This window comes from Erinaceus europaeus, chromosome 18 (genome assembly GCF_950295315.1).
Source record: "Erinaceus europaeus chromosome 18, mEriEur2.1, whole genome shotgun sequence".
NCBI classification, from domain to species: Eukaryota; Metazoa; Chordata; class Mammalia; order Eulipotyphla; family Erinaceidae; genus Erinaceus; species Erinaceus europaeus.
In genome coordinates, this window is record NC_080179.1 from 44,906,084 (window position 1) to 44,919,641 (window position 13,558).

Genomic DNA, 13,558 nt, shown 5'->3' on the forward strand with positions numbered 1-13,558 from the left:
GTATGCACTTTACCAGTGGAGCCTCCACCCAGGCCCCTACAAGTCGAATATTTAAACAGAAAGTAGGCGAGCAAGTCTAGATTAAAACAAACAAACAAACAACTAAAAAGCAAAACAAATACAAACCATACTTCTGTCTACATGCTGCTGCTTAGAGGTTATTATAGAATTTTAGAAGGGCTGAAAGTTCATAAATTACTTCTTGATAAAAAGGGCTAAAAATTATATATATAACCAATTCCCTGGAGCAGTTTGAGAAATGATAAACCAAATTTGATACTTGATAAATTAAAAGTGACGTTTTTTCCCCCTTTACTTGAACTAAATCAAGCACATATGAAAACAGTTTACTTGTAAGAAGACTTGAATTAACTCACAGGTGTTCCAGGAGCTACTCGGGACACGAGCACAGGCATTTTCTGGTCATAGCCTCCCTTAAAAATACAGCAGGTCAACCAGTCAGATAGAACCAAAACAGTAACTTCTTTATTTTAAAAATCACAGTATGAATTCTAGATTACCTTTACATTGAATCCAAATCTTCCATTTTCATCAGGTTTCATTCTGATTAGAACGAGGTTATCATGTGGAATACCACCATTGGGCTTCAAAAGACAAAGAAAAATAAGTTGTAATTTTCATCAAGGGTGAAAGGCCATTTTTGCACATTGATATCACTTGGAATGGGCAAAGAATCATTAGAAAGGCCCAGAGGTAAATAATAAAAGATAAAGTGTTAATTCAGACAAGTGAATTTCTGTTACCCTGCAGCTACCTCAGTGAGGATGTATTGCCATTCCAGGCTAAAGCACAAGTGTTAAAAGAAAAAGGACCGGGGGTCAGGGGGTAGCACGGCGGGTTAGGTGCACATGGCACAAAGTGCAAGGACCGGCGTTAAGGCTCCCAGTATGAGTCTCTGGCTCTCCACTTGCAGGGGCGTTGCTTCACAAGCAGTGAAGCAGGTCTGCAGGTGTCTATCTTTCTCTCCTCCTCCCTGTCTTTCCCTCCTCTCTCCATTTCCCTCTGTCCTATCCAACAGCAATGACAGCAGTAACAACAACAATAATAACCACAACAACAATAAAACAACCAGGGCACAAAAGGGAAAAAAATAGCCTCCAGGAGCAGTGGATTCGTGGTGCAGGCACCAAGCCCCAGCAATAACCCTGGAGGCAAAAAAAAAAAAGACAAATAGCCCACCTAAGCTTTTCCTTTTTTTTTTTTTTTTTTTTTTACAAACTATTAAATGGAGAACGGAGAATCTCTTCAACAACAAATGGTGTTGGTGTTGGGAAAGCTGGGTTGAAACATACAGAAGAATGAAACTGAACCACTACATTTCACCACACACAAAGTAAACACCAAATGGATCAAGGAGTTGGATGTTAGACAAGAAACTATCAAATATTTAAAGGAAAATATTGGCAGCAATCTTTCCCATCTAAATTTTATAGGCATCTTCAATGATACAAAATCAAAAATAAACCCATGGTACCACATCAAATAGAAAAGCTTCTGCACAGTAAAGAAACCACCATCTCAACAAAGGGACTCCTTACAGAATGAGAGATCTTTACATGCCATAAATCAGACAAAAGACAAATAACAGAGAGCTCACCAAACTCAGCAGCAACAACAACAAAAAACCAAATGATCCATCCAAAACCAGGTAGAGGATGTAAACAGATTATTCATTCACCAAAGAAGAGATAAAAAAAGCTAGCGGACATATGAAAACATGCTCCAGTCCACTGATTGCCAGCGTAATGTGTGATGCAAGTAAAGACAACAATGAGATACCTGAGATACCACCTCACCCCCGTGAGGATGGCACACATCAGAAAGGACAGTAACAACAAGTGCTGGAGAGGCTGGAGAGTGGGCAAAGGAACCCTCCTGCACTGCTGGTGGGAATGCCAATGGGTCCAAACCCTGTGGAGAGTAGTCTGAAGAACTCTCAGAAGGCTAGAAGTGGAGCTGCCCTATGACCCAGCAGTTCCTCTGCTGGGGATATGTCCTCTCTGTCTCTTGCTTTTTCAACTTCAGATAATATGGGACAAGTTTAAAAAAAACAAAAAAACGAGAGGGTTACATGTATAGTGGTTGCCAGAAAATGTTGGCACTGCATGGTGTAATAGCTATGGGCCATCTAACTGTTATTATCTCACAGAAGCTTCCATTAAGAGGACCAAGTAGTGAACACCTGGTATGGGGCATACACCGCCATGCTTGAGGGCTTGAGGTCAAGTCCTTGTTCCCCACCTGTGCAGGAGGAAGCTTCATGAGTGGTGGACCAGTGCTGCAGGTGTCACTCTATCAAATAAAAGAAAGAAAAAAATAAGGGGGGGGGGAGGGTGGCCAGCAGGAATGGTGGATAACTGATGGAAAAAAAAAATCCAGAAACTTAATCATGTGTCTGTTCTTATATTTTTCTTCATGAACATTATATCCTTAAAGTTTACTGACAATCTTACTTTTGGTTTACTTTACATCTACTTGAGAAAACAAGGAAATTTAATAACTTAAGGGATTTTAACAGTTTACCATTTTTGTTAGGATAAAAGAATCTTGTCTAAGGCAAAAAGTACCAAGATAATTCCAAAATACATTTTGTAGATCTAAGAAGGATTATGTATTCTATGGACCTGCCCTCAACTTCTTCCCTCCCTCTCCCCCTTCTTCTCTTCCTTGTTCTGAGCCGACTTCTGCGGACAGAGACAGAGAGGTAGAGAGGGAAAAATGCCATAACACCACAGCCCTCCTTAATACAACAGGGGCCAAGTTTGAGCCTGGACTGTACACATGGCAGAACAGTATGCTATCTAGCTGAGCTTCTTTGCCAGCTCTGTATGCAGTTTTGAAATGAGGATGAGATGGCTTCACTCAGTGAACATCTGATGGTGTTTAATGCTTAACGAGTGCTTGTTCTGACAACGTGTGTTTTACAAGAATGAAATCAATATAAAAGTATCAGGGACTAACCCCAAGAGAAAGCATACTTTTTTTTTTTTTTTTACAACTGGTGGTAAAAGGAAATTCCACAACTGGTTTAATCATCGTACAATTCACAAGGAACATGAAAGAAAGTTTTCTAACATAATTCACAGTACAAAAGAAATTTTGAAAGTGATCTTAAAACTTCAAAGAAATGAAAATGTTAATCTGCTAACAGCCGAAGAGAGGCAGAACCAGTATTTCCCTCACAGGCCATAGTTTACTGAGTCCTGTGACACTGTACGCTTGGTGGTACCATCTGTTTACTCTACTGTTGATGGGTACTTGGGTCCTTTCCAGTTTGGGAGTGTTTTTTAAGTTTTTTTTTTATTTATTATTATTTTTATTTATCGGGTAGAGACAGCCAGAAATCAAGAGGGAGTGGGGTGACAGAGAGGGAGAGAGACAGAGAGACACCTGCAGCCTTGCTTCACCACTCGTAAAGCTTTCCCCCTGCAGGTGGGGACCAGGGCCTCGAACCTAGGTCCTTGCATATTGTAATATATGCGCTTAGCCAGGTGCGCCACCACCCGGCCCCTCAGTTTGGGAGTATTACAAATAAAGCAACCACAAGTACTCCTGGATATGTCTTTATTGATTATTTATTTCTTTTTGTATGTCTTTTAGAGAAGATTTACATATGTCAGAGTTCACCTAGGAGTGGAACTGTTTATTGTGCATATAAGCATATATTTAACTTAATATGACAGACTGCTTTAAATTATTTTTTTTTTTTGCCTCTAGGGCTATTGCTGGGGCTCCGTGCTTTCACCATGAATCCACTGCTCCTGAGGGCCTTGTTGCCCTTGTTGATTTATTGTTGTTGTTGTTATTATTACTATTGTTGTCACTGCTGTTGTTGTTAGATAGGATAAAGAGCAATGGAGAGAGGAGGGGAAGATAGATGGGGAGAGAAAGACAGACATCTGCAGACCTGCTTCACTGCCTATGAAGCGACTCCCCTGCAGGTGGAGAGTCAGGGGCTCGAACCAGGACCCCTACGCTGGTCCCTGTGCTTTGCACCATGTGTGCTTAACCCGATGCACTACCGCCTGACCCCCTCAATTGTTTTCAAATGAGGTTGTAAGAATTTGTACACTACCACTATGTATGAGTTGTTATTGCTACGAAATCTAAGAAGTGGTATATTATCTGTTTATTTTGCCCACTCTAAGATCCCTAGGTAATTCTAACATTCAGCCAGAACTGATAAACCTCTGTTTAACTGCTGTCGCTTATTCTTTACTAGGTTGAACCACATGGCATTTTTCTTTGACAGGTTAAAATGAAATATTGGCTATTTCATGTTTTATATTATTACTTCCCTCACGTTATTTACACTTACACTGAAAATGAAACTTAAACTGGGATGCATGTTAACTGGAAAAGATATTAGAAAACTGAGCTAAAATGAAGCTTTTTACATTAAAATTGATTTTTGTGACTTAGAATTTAATATGCTTAAAAGATATTTAATAATAGGGAAACTTGCAATGGAGGGGTGGGATACAGAACCCTAGTGGTGGGAATTGTACCCCTCTTATGCCACAATCTTGTTGATTAATAAATCACTAATACAAAATTTTTAAAAAAAAAATAAGGGGCTGGGTGGTAGTGCAGTGGGTTAAGCGCACATGGCACAAAGCGCAAGGATCTATATAAGGATTCTAGTTCGAGCCCGCAGCTCCCCACCTGCAGGGGGTCGATTCACAAGTGGTGAAGCAGGTCTTCGGGTGTCTTTCTCTTTCCCATCTCTCTCAATTTCTCTCTGTCCTATCCAACAACAACAGCAATGGCAACACTAACAGTGACAATAACAACAAGGGCAACAAAATGGGAAAAATGGCCTCTAGGAGCAGTGGATTTGTGGTGCAGGCACCAAGCCCCAGTGATAACCCTGGAGGCAAAAAAGAGAAAAAAATTTAAAAGAAATATGAGAATATCCAAGTAAGGTACTTACAGTAGATTTTTCTGGGGAAGATGGTATGTCAAATGTCTCATTAGTGTGGTTTTCCAGATCTTGTTGAGAATGTGAATAATGAATTTGGTTCCAACTATTTTTCTTTGATTGTTTGGGTGGTAAAGCTGGAGGCTGCCCATCTCCAGGGGTCTCTTGTGATCTATACAGAAAAAAAAAAAGCTTGACTCTCATTCTCTCTTGTTGGCTATGAGACCACTCACATTCCAAGTAGGGGATGGAATAGCGTTGTAGTTGATCTATGATGTACAAATAATGTGATAAAGAAATGCCAGGGAGACAGCTCAACATTAGAGCACAGGATTTGTATACCCAAGATCCCAGGACCAATCTCTGGTACTGCCACCTCAGAGCTGAGTGGAGTCTCTGGTCTTAGTTTCTCTCACCTTTTTTAAAAAAATTATTAATTAATAAGAAAGGTAGGAGGGAAAAGAACCAGACATCACCCTGGTGTATGTGCTGCTGGGGATTGAACTCGGGTCCTTATGCCTGAGAGTCCAATCCCTTATCCACTGTGCCACTTCCCAGATCACGTTTCTTTCACCTTCTATCTCTCATAAAAATAAACCTTTTCTTTTTTCTTGAAGAATATTTCTTGCTAAAAGTGATGTAAGTGGGATGATCTGCTATTGCAGCATAGTAAGTCCCAAGATAATCCAAGGTTTGTGGTGAGAGAGGTATACAGTGTTGGCTTACATGCTTGAGGCCCTGGGTTAGATTCCTGGCATCACACCAGAACAACAAAGACAGACTGAAACAGAACTTCAGGGAGCAGTGCTTTGAGCTCTTTCTGTCATGGAAAGAGAAACAAACGAACAAACAAAAAAAAATCCAACTGAATTAACAAAAAAGATACAAGTCATAAAAATTGAATATATTCAAATGCTTTTGGTCCAGAAAAATATGTCCACAGAGTAGAATGAAAACATGTATCTCAACCATGACCTGCTTCATTATGGCAGATAAAGATGGAGCTCCCTTGGCAGTTTCACAGAAGCGTTATTTCTAAATAGTCACCAAGGCTCAAAAAGAAATAAACCGGATCATTGGAACCCAGCTGTATTCATCAATAAATAAATCACATCCTTTACTTAGCTAAGTGGAACCACTCAGACAAGGTAAAATTAATAATAGAAATTCATCTGTATATATTTAGTATATAATTGCAAAAACCAGAAGCCTAAAATAAAGTTTCTCTAGGAAAAAAATGGGGGGAGGACTGCTCAGCCATTCATTTTCATCATGTCATTTCAATCCCACATGAGAGTGTCACTGAGGGAGTTCCAGTGCAGTGGGGTCTCTATCTGAAATTTAAAGAATGGGAAAAAAAAAAGCCGGGGGGGGGGGGAGGGTGGCGGCAGCGCAGTGGGTCAAGAGCACATGGCTTGAAACACAAAGACTGGTTGGTGGAAGGATCCCAGTTTGAGTCCCCGGCTCCCCACCTGCAGGGGAGTCGCTTCACAAGCAGTGAAACAGGTCTGCGGGTGTCTATCTTTCTCTCCCCCTCTCTGTCTTCCCCTCCTCTCTCAATTTCTCTCCTTTGTATCCAACAATGACAGCAATAACAACAACAATGCTAAACAAGGGCAACAAAAGCCTCCAAAATAGCCTCCAAGAGCAGTGAATTGGTAGTGTAGGCACCGAGCCCCAGAGATAACCCTGGAGGCAAAACCAAACCCAACCAACCAACCAACCAACCAACCAACCAACCAACCAACCAAACAAACAAACAAAAAAACAAAAAAGCAAACTTTAAACCAAGAAAAAAAAATCCAAATTTAACAAAATCAAGAGATCTAGGAAGAAAGCAAGGCTCAGAGGAAAAAGGAAAACACAGTCCCATTAGGAATAACATGGGACCTTGAAAAAAGAAATACAACTTAAAAAAAGGCCAGTACCTAATAATAATAATTCAGGGGGTTTATACAGTATTAATAAGAAAAATAGGAACTAAAGAAAGGAAGGACAGACTGAGGCTGTCCCTGGAGTCTTACTCCTGAAATTACTGAACTTTAAAGATGGGAACGGGAAAAGATCTGTGAACACAGAAAATAGAAGTCACTGTGACGGATGGTAGTTAGTACTTTGGTGGTTGGTGTGCTGTGGTAACATACAGTTGAAGAGGTGTGAATCCTGTACTCCTAAAACATACAGTGTTGCAAACTAATATTACCTTAATAAAAAAATAAAAGAGCACGATAAAGATTTTCTGTAGGGGTTGAGATAAAGTTCACTTGGTAAAGTATACAACTTAACATGCCTGAAGCCTTGTGTTTGAGCCCTGGTATCACTAGGGAGCACCACAGATGACATGGGGTGACTCTATTATCCAGGTCGTTTCTCACCCTCTCTGTGTCTTTATCTCTCTATCTGAAATAAAAGAGAATGAAAAAATTGGGTCCAGAGCAGAAGTAGCTATCTGTGCACATGCATGAGGTCCCAGTGTTACCAGAACAAATTAACTATGTATACATACATTTCACAGAAACACAAAGCTTTTTTAATCTCAGACTAGAAAACAAAACTTTATTTCAGTAGACACTAATAAGAATCTGCCAGAAAAGATGGTACCTTTACAAACTCTATTTAACAAAATTTATTTAACAAGACAAAGAGACCGCCATCTGGAAGCTCTCCTGGTGCTTCCGTGTGCTGCTGGGGGACTACATACAGCCAGGGACATGGTCTACCCCAGGGGAGCTGTCTTCCGGCCCTTAATGTTAAAACCTTAAGTCACAAAATATCACATTTTACACCAAGACTAGCTCCTGTCAACTCATTCTCCTCATGTGGTGGAGTACAGTATACATCTACTTCCCTCCCTGCTTCACTATGTGTAAGAATCAAGATGTGTGTCTCAGTGGAAGCTTCAGCTGGTCTGTGTTGGGGAGTTTGCCTGGCTGGCCTGGCTGCAAGGAAAGCCTTAGCTCTTACACGTCTAGTCGCACTTCTCCAGAGAAGTTACTGTTGTGCTGATCACAGCATCACTTTCAGATCCAGTCTTTCTTTTTTAAAATATATTGATTTAAAATTGGCCTGGGGAGGAGGGGGCTGGGCAGCAATGCACTCACTCAGTTAAGCGAATATATCACTATGTGCAGGGACCCAGGTTCAAATCCCCACTCCCCACCTGCAGGGGGATGCATCATGAGTGCTGAAGCAGGTCTGCAGGTTTCAAATAAAATAGGGAAAAAAAAGAAGAAAAGGAAAAAGTCACTGCAGGGAGGAGTGGATATGTAGTGCCGGGGCACCGAGTCTCAGCAATAATCCTGGTGGCTTGAAACACAAAGACTTGAGTAAGGATCCCAGTTTGAGCCCCTGGCTCCCCACCTGCAGGGTGGGTTGCTTCACAAGCAGTGAAACAGGTCTGCGGGTGTCTATCTCTCTCTCCCCTCTGTCTTCCCCTCCCCTCTCAATTTCTCTCCTTTGTATCCAACAATGACAGCAATAACAACAACAATGCAGAAGTTGAAAATCAAGATCAGAAAAGAAAACACAAGTAGAACCTGAAATGGAACTGGCGTACTGCACCAAAGTAAAAGACTCTGGGGTGGGTGGGGAGAATACAAGTTTAAGAAGGATGACAGAGGACCTAGTGGGGGTTATACTGTTATATTGTTATATGGGAAACTGGGGAATGTTATGCATGTACAAACTATTGTATTTACTGTTGAATGTAAAACATTAATTCCCTAATAAAGAAATAAATTAAAATACATAAATAAATAAATAAAAAGTATATAATTTTTTTTTTTTTGCCTCCAGGGTCATCACTGGAGCTTGAAGCCTGCACTATGAAGCCACTGTTCCTGGAGGCCATCTTTTTTTCCATTGTTGTTGTTTTTGGATAGGACAGAGAGAAATCAAGAAAGGAGGGGAAGTCAGAGAGGGGGAGAGAAAGACAGACACCTGCAGACCTGCTTCACCACTTGAGAAGTGATCCCCCTACAGGTAGGGAGCTGGGGGCTCAAACCAGGATACTTGTGCCGGTCCTTGTGCTTAGTACTATGTGCGCTTAACCTGGTGTTCTATTGCCTGGCCCCCACAAACTCACCTTTCAACCCACCCCCATCCCCACAATACTCCCTGAATCTGTTATGATAGACCACAGTCCTTTACAATTTCACTGTATATTTTCTTACTTCGTTTCTTAGGTCAGTCCTTCTGGTTTCTTTCTTTTTTTTTTTTTAAATGTGTATTTTATTTTTATTTATTTACTTATTTATTTATTCCCTTTTATTGCCCTTGTTGTTTTGTTGTTGTAGTTATTGTTGTTGTTACTCATGTTGTTGTTGGATAGGACAGAGAGAAAGGTAGAGAGGAGAGGAAGACATAGGAGAGAAAGATAGATACCTGCAGACCTGCTTCACCACCTGTGAAGCAACTCCCCTGCAGGTGGGGAGCTGCGGGCTCGAACTGGGATCCTTATGCAGGTCCTTGCACTTTGCACCATGTGCGCTTAACCCGCTGTGCTACCATTTGGCCCCCATCACACTGTACTTTTACTTGTACATGAACTGCATTATTTTAACCAGTACATGAAGACACTGCATACCAATGAGGGTGATAAACACATTAAGCTGATGGATATGAGCTGAATTATAAAATTGAATGTCAGTGTGTAATAAATCAGAATGAGTTTAGAAATACTCTGTTTTCTCTAAGTGTCTTGCAGTGTGGTGGTCTTATCTAGTTCTCACTTTACTTAATTTCCCCAACACTGTCTATTCTTCCTTATGGTCTCTCCCTTCCTGAAAAATATTAAGAAAATGATTTTTCATCACTAAATTGCTAGCCCAGTATTACAGGATCTTGAGAAATATTTAAGTGTATGTACTGAAAAGTCTAATAATAACATACTGAACCACCAAAATAAGTGACTGGGGGTTGGGGGAAGGACTGAAGGAAAGGCAAGAAGGAACAAAAACTCTTGGGGTACAAACATACAAATTTTACTTATGTATGTATTCATTGGATAGTGGCAGAGAAACTGAAATGGAAGAGGAGAGAGAGAGAGAGAGAGAGAGAGAGAGAGAGACACCTGTAGCACTGCTTCAGCACTTGTGAAGCTTATTGTTCCAGCATGTGAGGACTCGGGGTGGTAAAAAGGGTCCTTGCACACTGCAGCACATGTGTTCAACTGGGTGCCCCAATACCTGGTTTTCTGGATATAAATTCTTAAAACATTATATAAAATCTAGTTTCAAACACTTGGATTTCAATAATTTCCTTCTTTTTTTAAAAAATTTTTTTTATATTTTATTTATTCCCTTTTGTTGCCCTTGTTTTATTGTTGTAGTTATTATTGTTGTTGTTGGATAGGACAGAGAGAAATGTAGAGAGGGAGGGGAAGACAGAGAGGAGGAGAGAAAGATAGACACCTGCAGACCTGCTTCACCGCCTGTGAAGCGACTCCCCTGCAGGTGGGGAGCCGGGGTTCGAACCGGGATCCTTATGCCGGTCCTTGTGCTTTGCGCCACCTGCACTTAGCCCGCTGCACTACAGCCCGACTCCCAATTTCCTTCTTTTTTAACTCAGTGCTAGGGACTGAACCTTGTCACCGAGTCACTTCCCCAGTCCAACTTGCTGTCTTTAGAATGAGAGGTCGAGGGAGTTGGGCTATAGTGCAGCGGTTAAGCACAGGTGGTGCAAAGCACAAGGACCGGCATAAGGATCCCGGTTCAAGCCCCCGGCTCCCCACAGGCAGTGAAGCAGGTCTGCAGGTGTCTTTCTCTCCCCCTCTCTGTCTTCTCCTCTTCTCTCCATTTCTCTCTGTCCTATCCAACAACGAAGACATCAATAACAAGTACAACAATAAAAAACAACAAGGGCAACAAAAAGGGAAAATGAATAAATAAATATTAAAACAAATTAAAAAAAGAATGAGAGATCGTGAGAAAAATGGAAAAATGGAGAGTAAGAAAAGAACTATGTTCTCCTTGCTGCTCTGTGTGGGGCTGGGGTTAGCCTCATGCATGTAATCATGTGTTCTACCACTGAGCCATCTGACACCTCCCAGTTTATTCCAAATGAAGCAATATGAAGCATTATTTTTAATTGTGATAAGGAAAGTAAATTTAAGAAAGTTCTTACGGTGATGATTCCAGAATGATGCTATTCGCTTGTGTTGAGGATGGAGATCTGTGATTCACAAAGATTTCGCTTGGAGACATATGAACAATGTGGTCTACCAAATGACCAACCGAAGAAGGTCGTAACCGGGTTCCCTCTTGTCTGAATGCAGAATTTCGACTACATGAAAAGGAAGAGTGAGAAAATGCCTTTTGTTTCTTAATGATATGATTATATTAGAAAGTGGCTATTTATTTTTAAGACTAACTACATCTATAAGCTGAGTCTCTGACGAAAACAGTGTGATGAAAACAGCAATCCCACAGAACGAGAGGTCAGAGATCTGAGCTGCAGTCAACAATCTGCCACAGGTTAATAACTCTTCAATCATCTCCTCTATCAATCTGAATTTTCTAAGTTTTACTCACTACAAGTTTGTGCACTTATAAAATGAAGGGCTACATAATATTTTAAAGCATGAGTATTTCTAAAAAAAAATCATTGAATAACATATTTTCATCTTCAGTGACAGCACATGAATTATTACTGTCTACAACAGCTAATGATTATGCATACACACACACACATATATATGTATATATATATATATATATATATATATCAGGCATTGCTCTAAGCATTTTATTCATATTACAATAAAGATATTTACCTCATTTAATCTTTATAAGAAAGACATTATTTTATATATTCTGTAAGAAAATAACGAGCAGAGATTGACCTTCTCAAAGTTCAAGCATGCTGTAGTTCCAGGGTCTACACTGTTAACCACAACACCATACTGTCTCTTTAGAATTTAGAAAAAAAAAAAAAAAAACCCAACCCAATTATTTCACATCATACCTAACTGCTTTATCAACCAGATAATATAATCAAGAATAATGTTAATGAATTTAGTCATCTGGTTAAGATTTATTATTCTCTAACTGTCTGTATTTATTTATTGGTGTTGATACTATATGGACAAATGGCTGGCTGGAATAGGAAGTTTTGAGTCTTTTTCGAGCAAGGTAAGTACCTCTGGAAATATGAGGTCTTTTATAGTGGGAAAAAAATTTGGCAATCTGCAAATGTTAAGACAGAAACTTTTGATCCTATTTTTCTAGAAGGACTCTAGCAACGTGTTTGGCAATATTTCATGAACTAAACTGTTAATGCACAAAACTTCTAGTGTAGTAGAATTTTTACTCTTACATTTACCAGAATTCATCAGTGACTCAACTTTTATAATTTAGTGATACTTACTGAACATTAATGTGTATACAACAGGATGGCTTCTTTAACTATTATTTGTCATACCAAGACTCAAATATGTCATTAATTTATATTTTGGGTTAACAAGATAGGTCAATAAGCTGACATATATTTGTTGTTATCTTAACTGCACACATCTGTTACATTTATAATTTAATCACTGTTATGTGACATTTTTGGCCAATATAAATTTATCTAACCCTAAGGCATATATAAATGTGAGAATGAAGGATGTGTGTTTAAATGCCAAGCAGTTTTTCTCATGGATAAGCTGGTGAGAACTGATAATAGAAATACCCTTTTCAATGCCATAGAAAATGGTAGAGCAATGGCTGGATCAACAACTTTTTAAAAAAATGGCTTTATTAGCCCTGGGTTCAAGTTTCCAGTCCCCACTTGCAGAGGGGAAGTGTCACAAGTGGTGGAGCAGTTCTGCAGGTGTCTATCTCTCTTCTCTCTCAATGTCTGTCTCTATTAAAAAAAAAAAAAGAGAGACACTGAGCATTTTGAAGCAAGCATATGCTCCCTGTGAAACTTTGTTGGAGAGTTACATGGGAACAGGTCAGGCTAACAACACCCAGATCTCACACTTAAGATTTACTAGTAGGCCAGTAGACTTTGCCTTATTAATTGGCCAGGGATCCTTACTACAAAAATCAGGTTTGAAGGAGAGTATCTTTGCTTAAAGCTCTGCTTCTTTCACATTACCAAGGCTATTCCATGTCGTTTATACAATGAGGTAGAATTCTAAGTAATAAATCATGTCCTGGAGCAACAAAAAGACTGTGTCTGAATGAAGGATTCAATTTTTACATATGCTAATCTTCAGGAAACGGGAATATATTATCTATTGTCAACAATTTAGAGATTAACAAGACAGACGCTTGCCGTTGGTATATACTTACTGATTAGGAGTTCCTGGTGGTGATCGTGATGGAAGGCTTTGCGTCTCTAACCTGTCATCAGATATTGAATTTCTGCTTACTACCTCCCAATCCATTAATTTCCTTGCCAATGGCTTACTTGGGGATCTGTAAAAGTAATTTACTATGTGATTTAAAGAAATTTTATACCATAAACTATGAAACAAATCTTGTAATTTCTCTTAACAATACTACTACTACATGTAGGTGAGGGGGGCGGGACGTGTGTGCGTGCGTGTGTGTGTGTGTGTGCGCGCTCGCGCGCACACACACGTGCATTCATGTGTTCTCTTTATCTGAAAATGAAAAGGAGAACTGG

The 13,558-nt window shown here is 39.9% G+C and overlaps 1 protein-coding gene across 7 annotated transcripts in view; it reads right to left on the reverse strand.

Annotated features, from left to right (window-relative positions):
* The window catches only part of PTPN4 (protein tyrosine phosphatase non-receptor type 4), a 131,234-nt gene that overhangs the window by 24,651 nt on the left and 93,025 nt on the right, over positions 1-13,558 (reverse strand). For all 7 annotated transcript variants that reach the window (XR_009545981.1, XR_009545980.1, XM_060177986.1 and 4 more), the window contains 5 exons: positions 13,222-13,347; positions 11,066-11,224; positions 4,955-5,114; positions 522-605; positions 378-434 (listed from right to left, as the gene is read on the reverse strand). Coding sequence is in view for 5 of the 7 variants with exons in the window: in XM_060177986.1 (XP_060033969.1) it covers positions 378-434; positions 522-605; positions 4,955-5,114; positions 11,066-11,224; positions 13,222-13,347 (586 nt within the window). In the remaining 2 variants the exon portion in view is untranslated. The remainder of the gene's footprint in view (positions 1-377; positions 435-521; positions 606-4,954; positions 5,115-11,065; positions 11,225-13,221; positions 13,348-13,558) is intronic.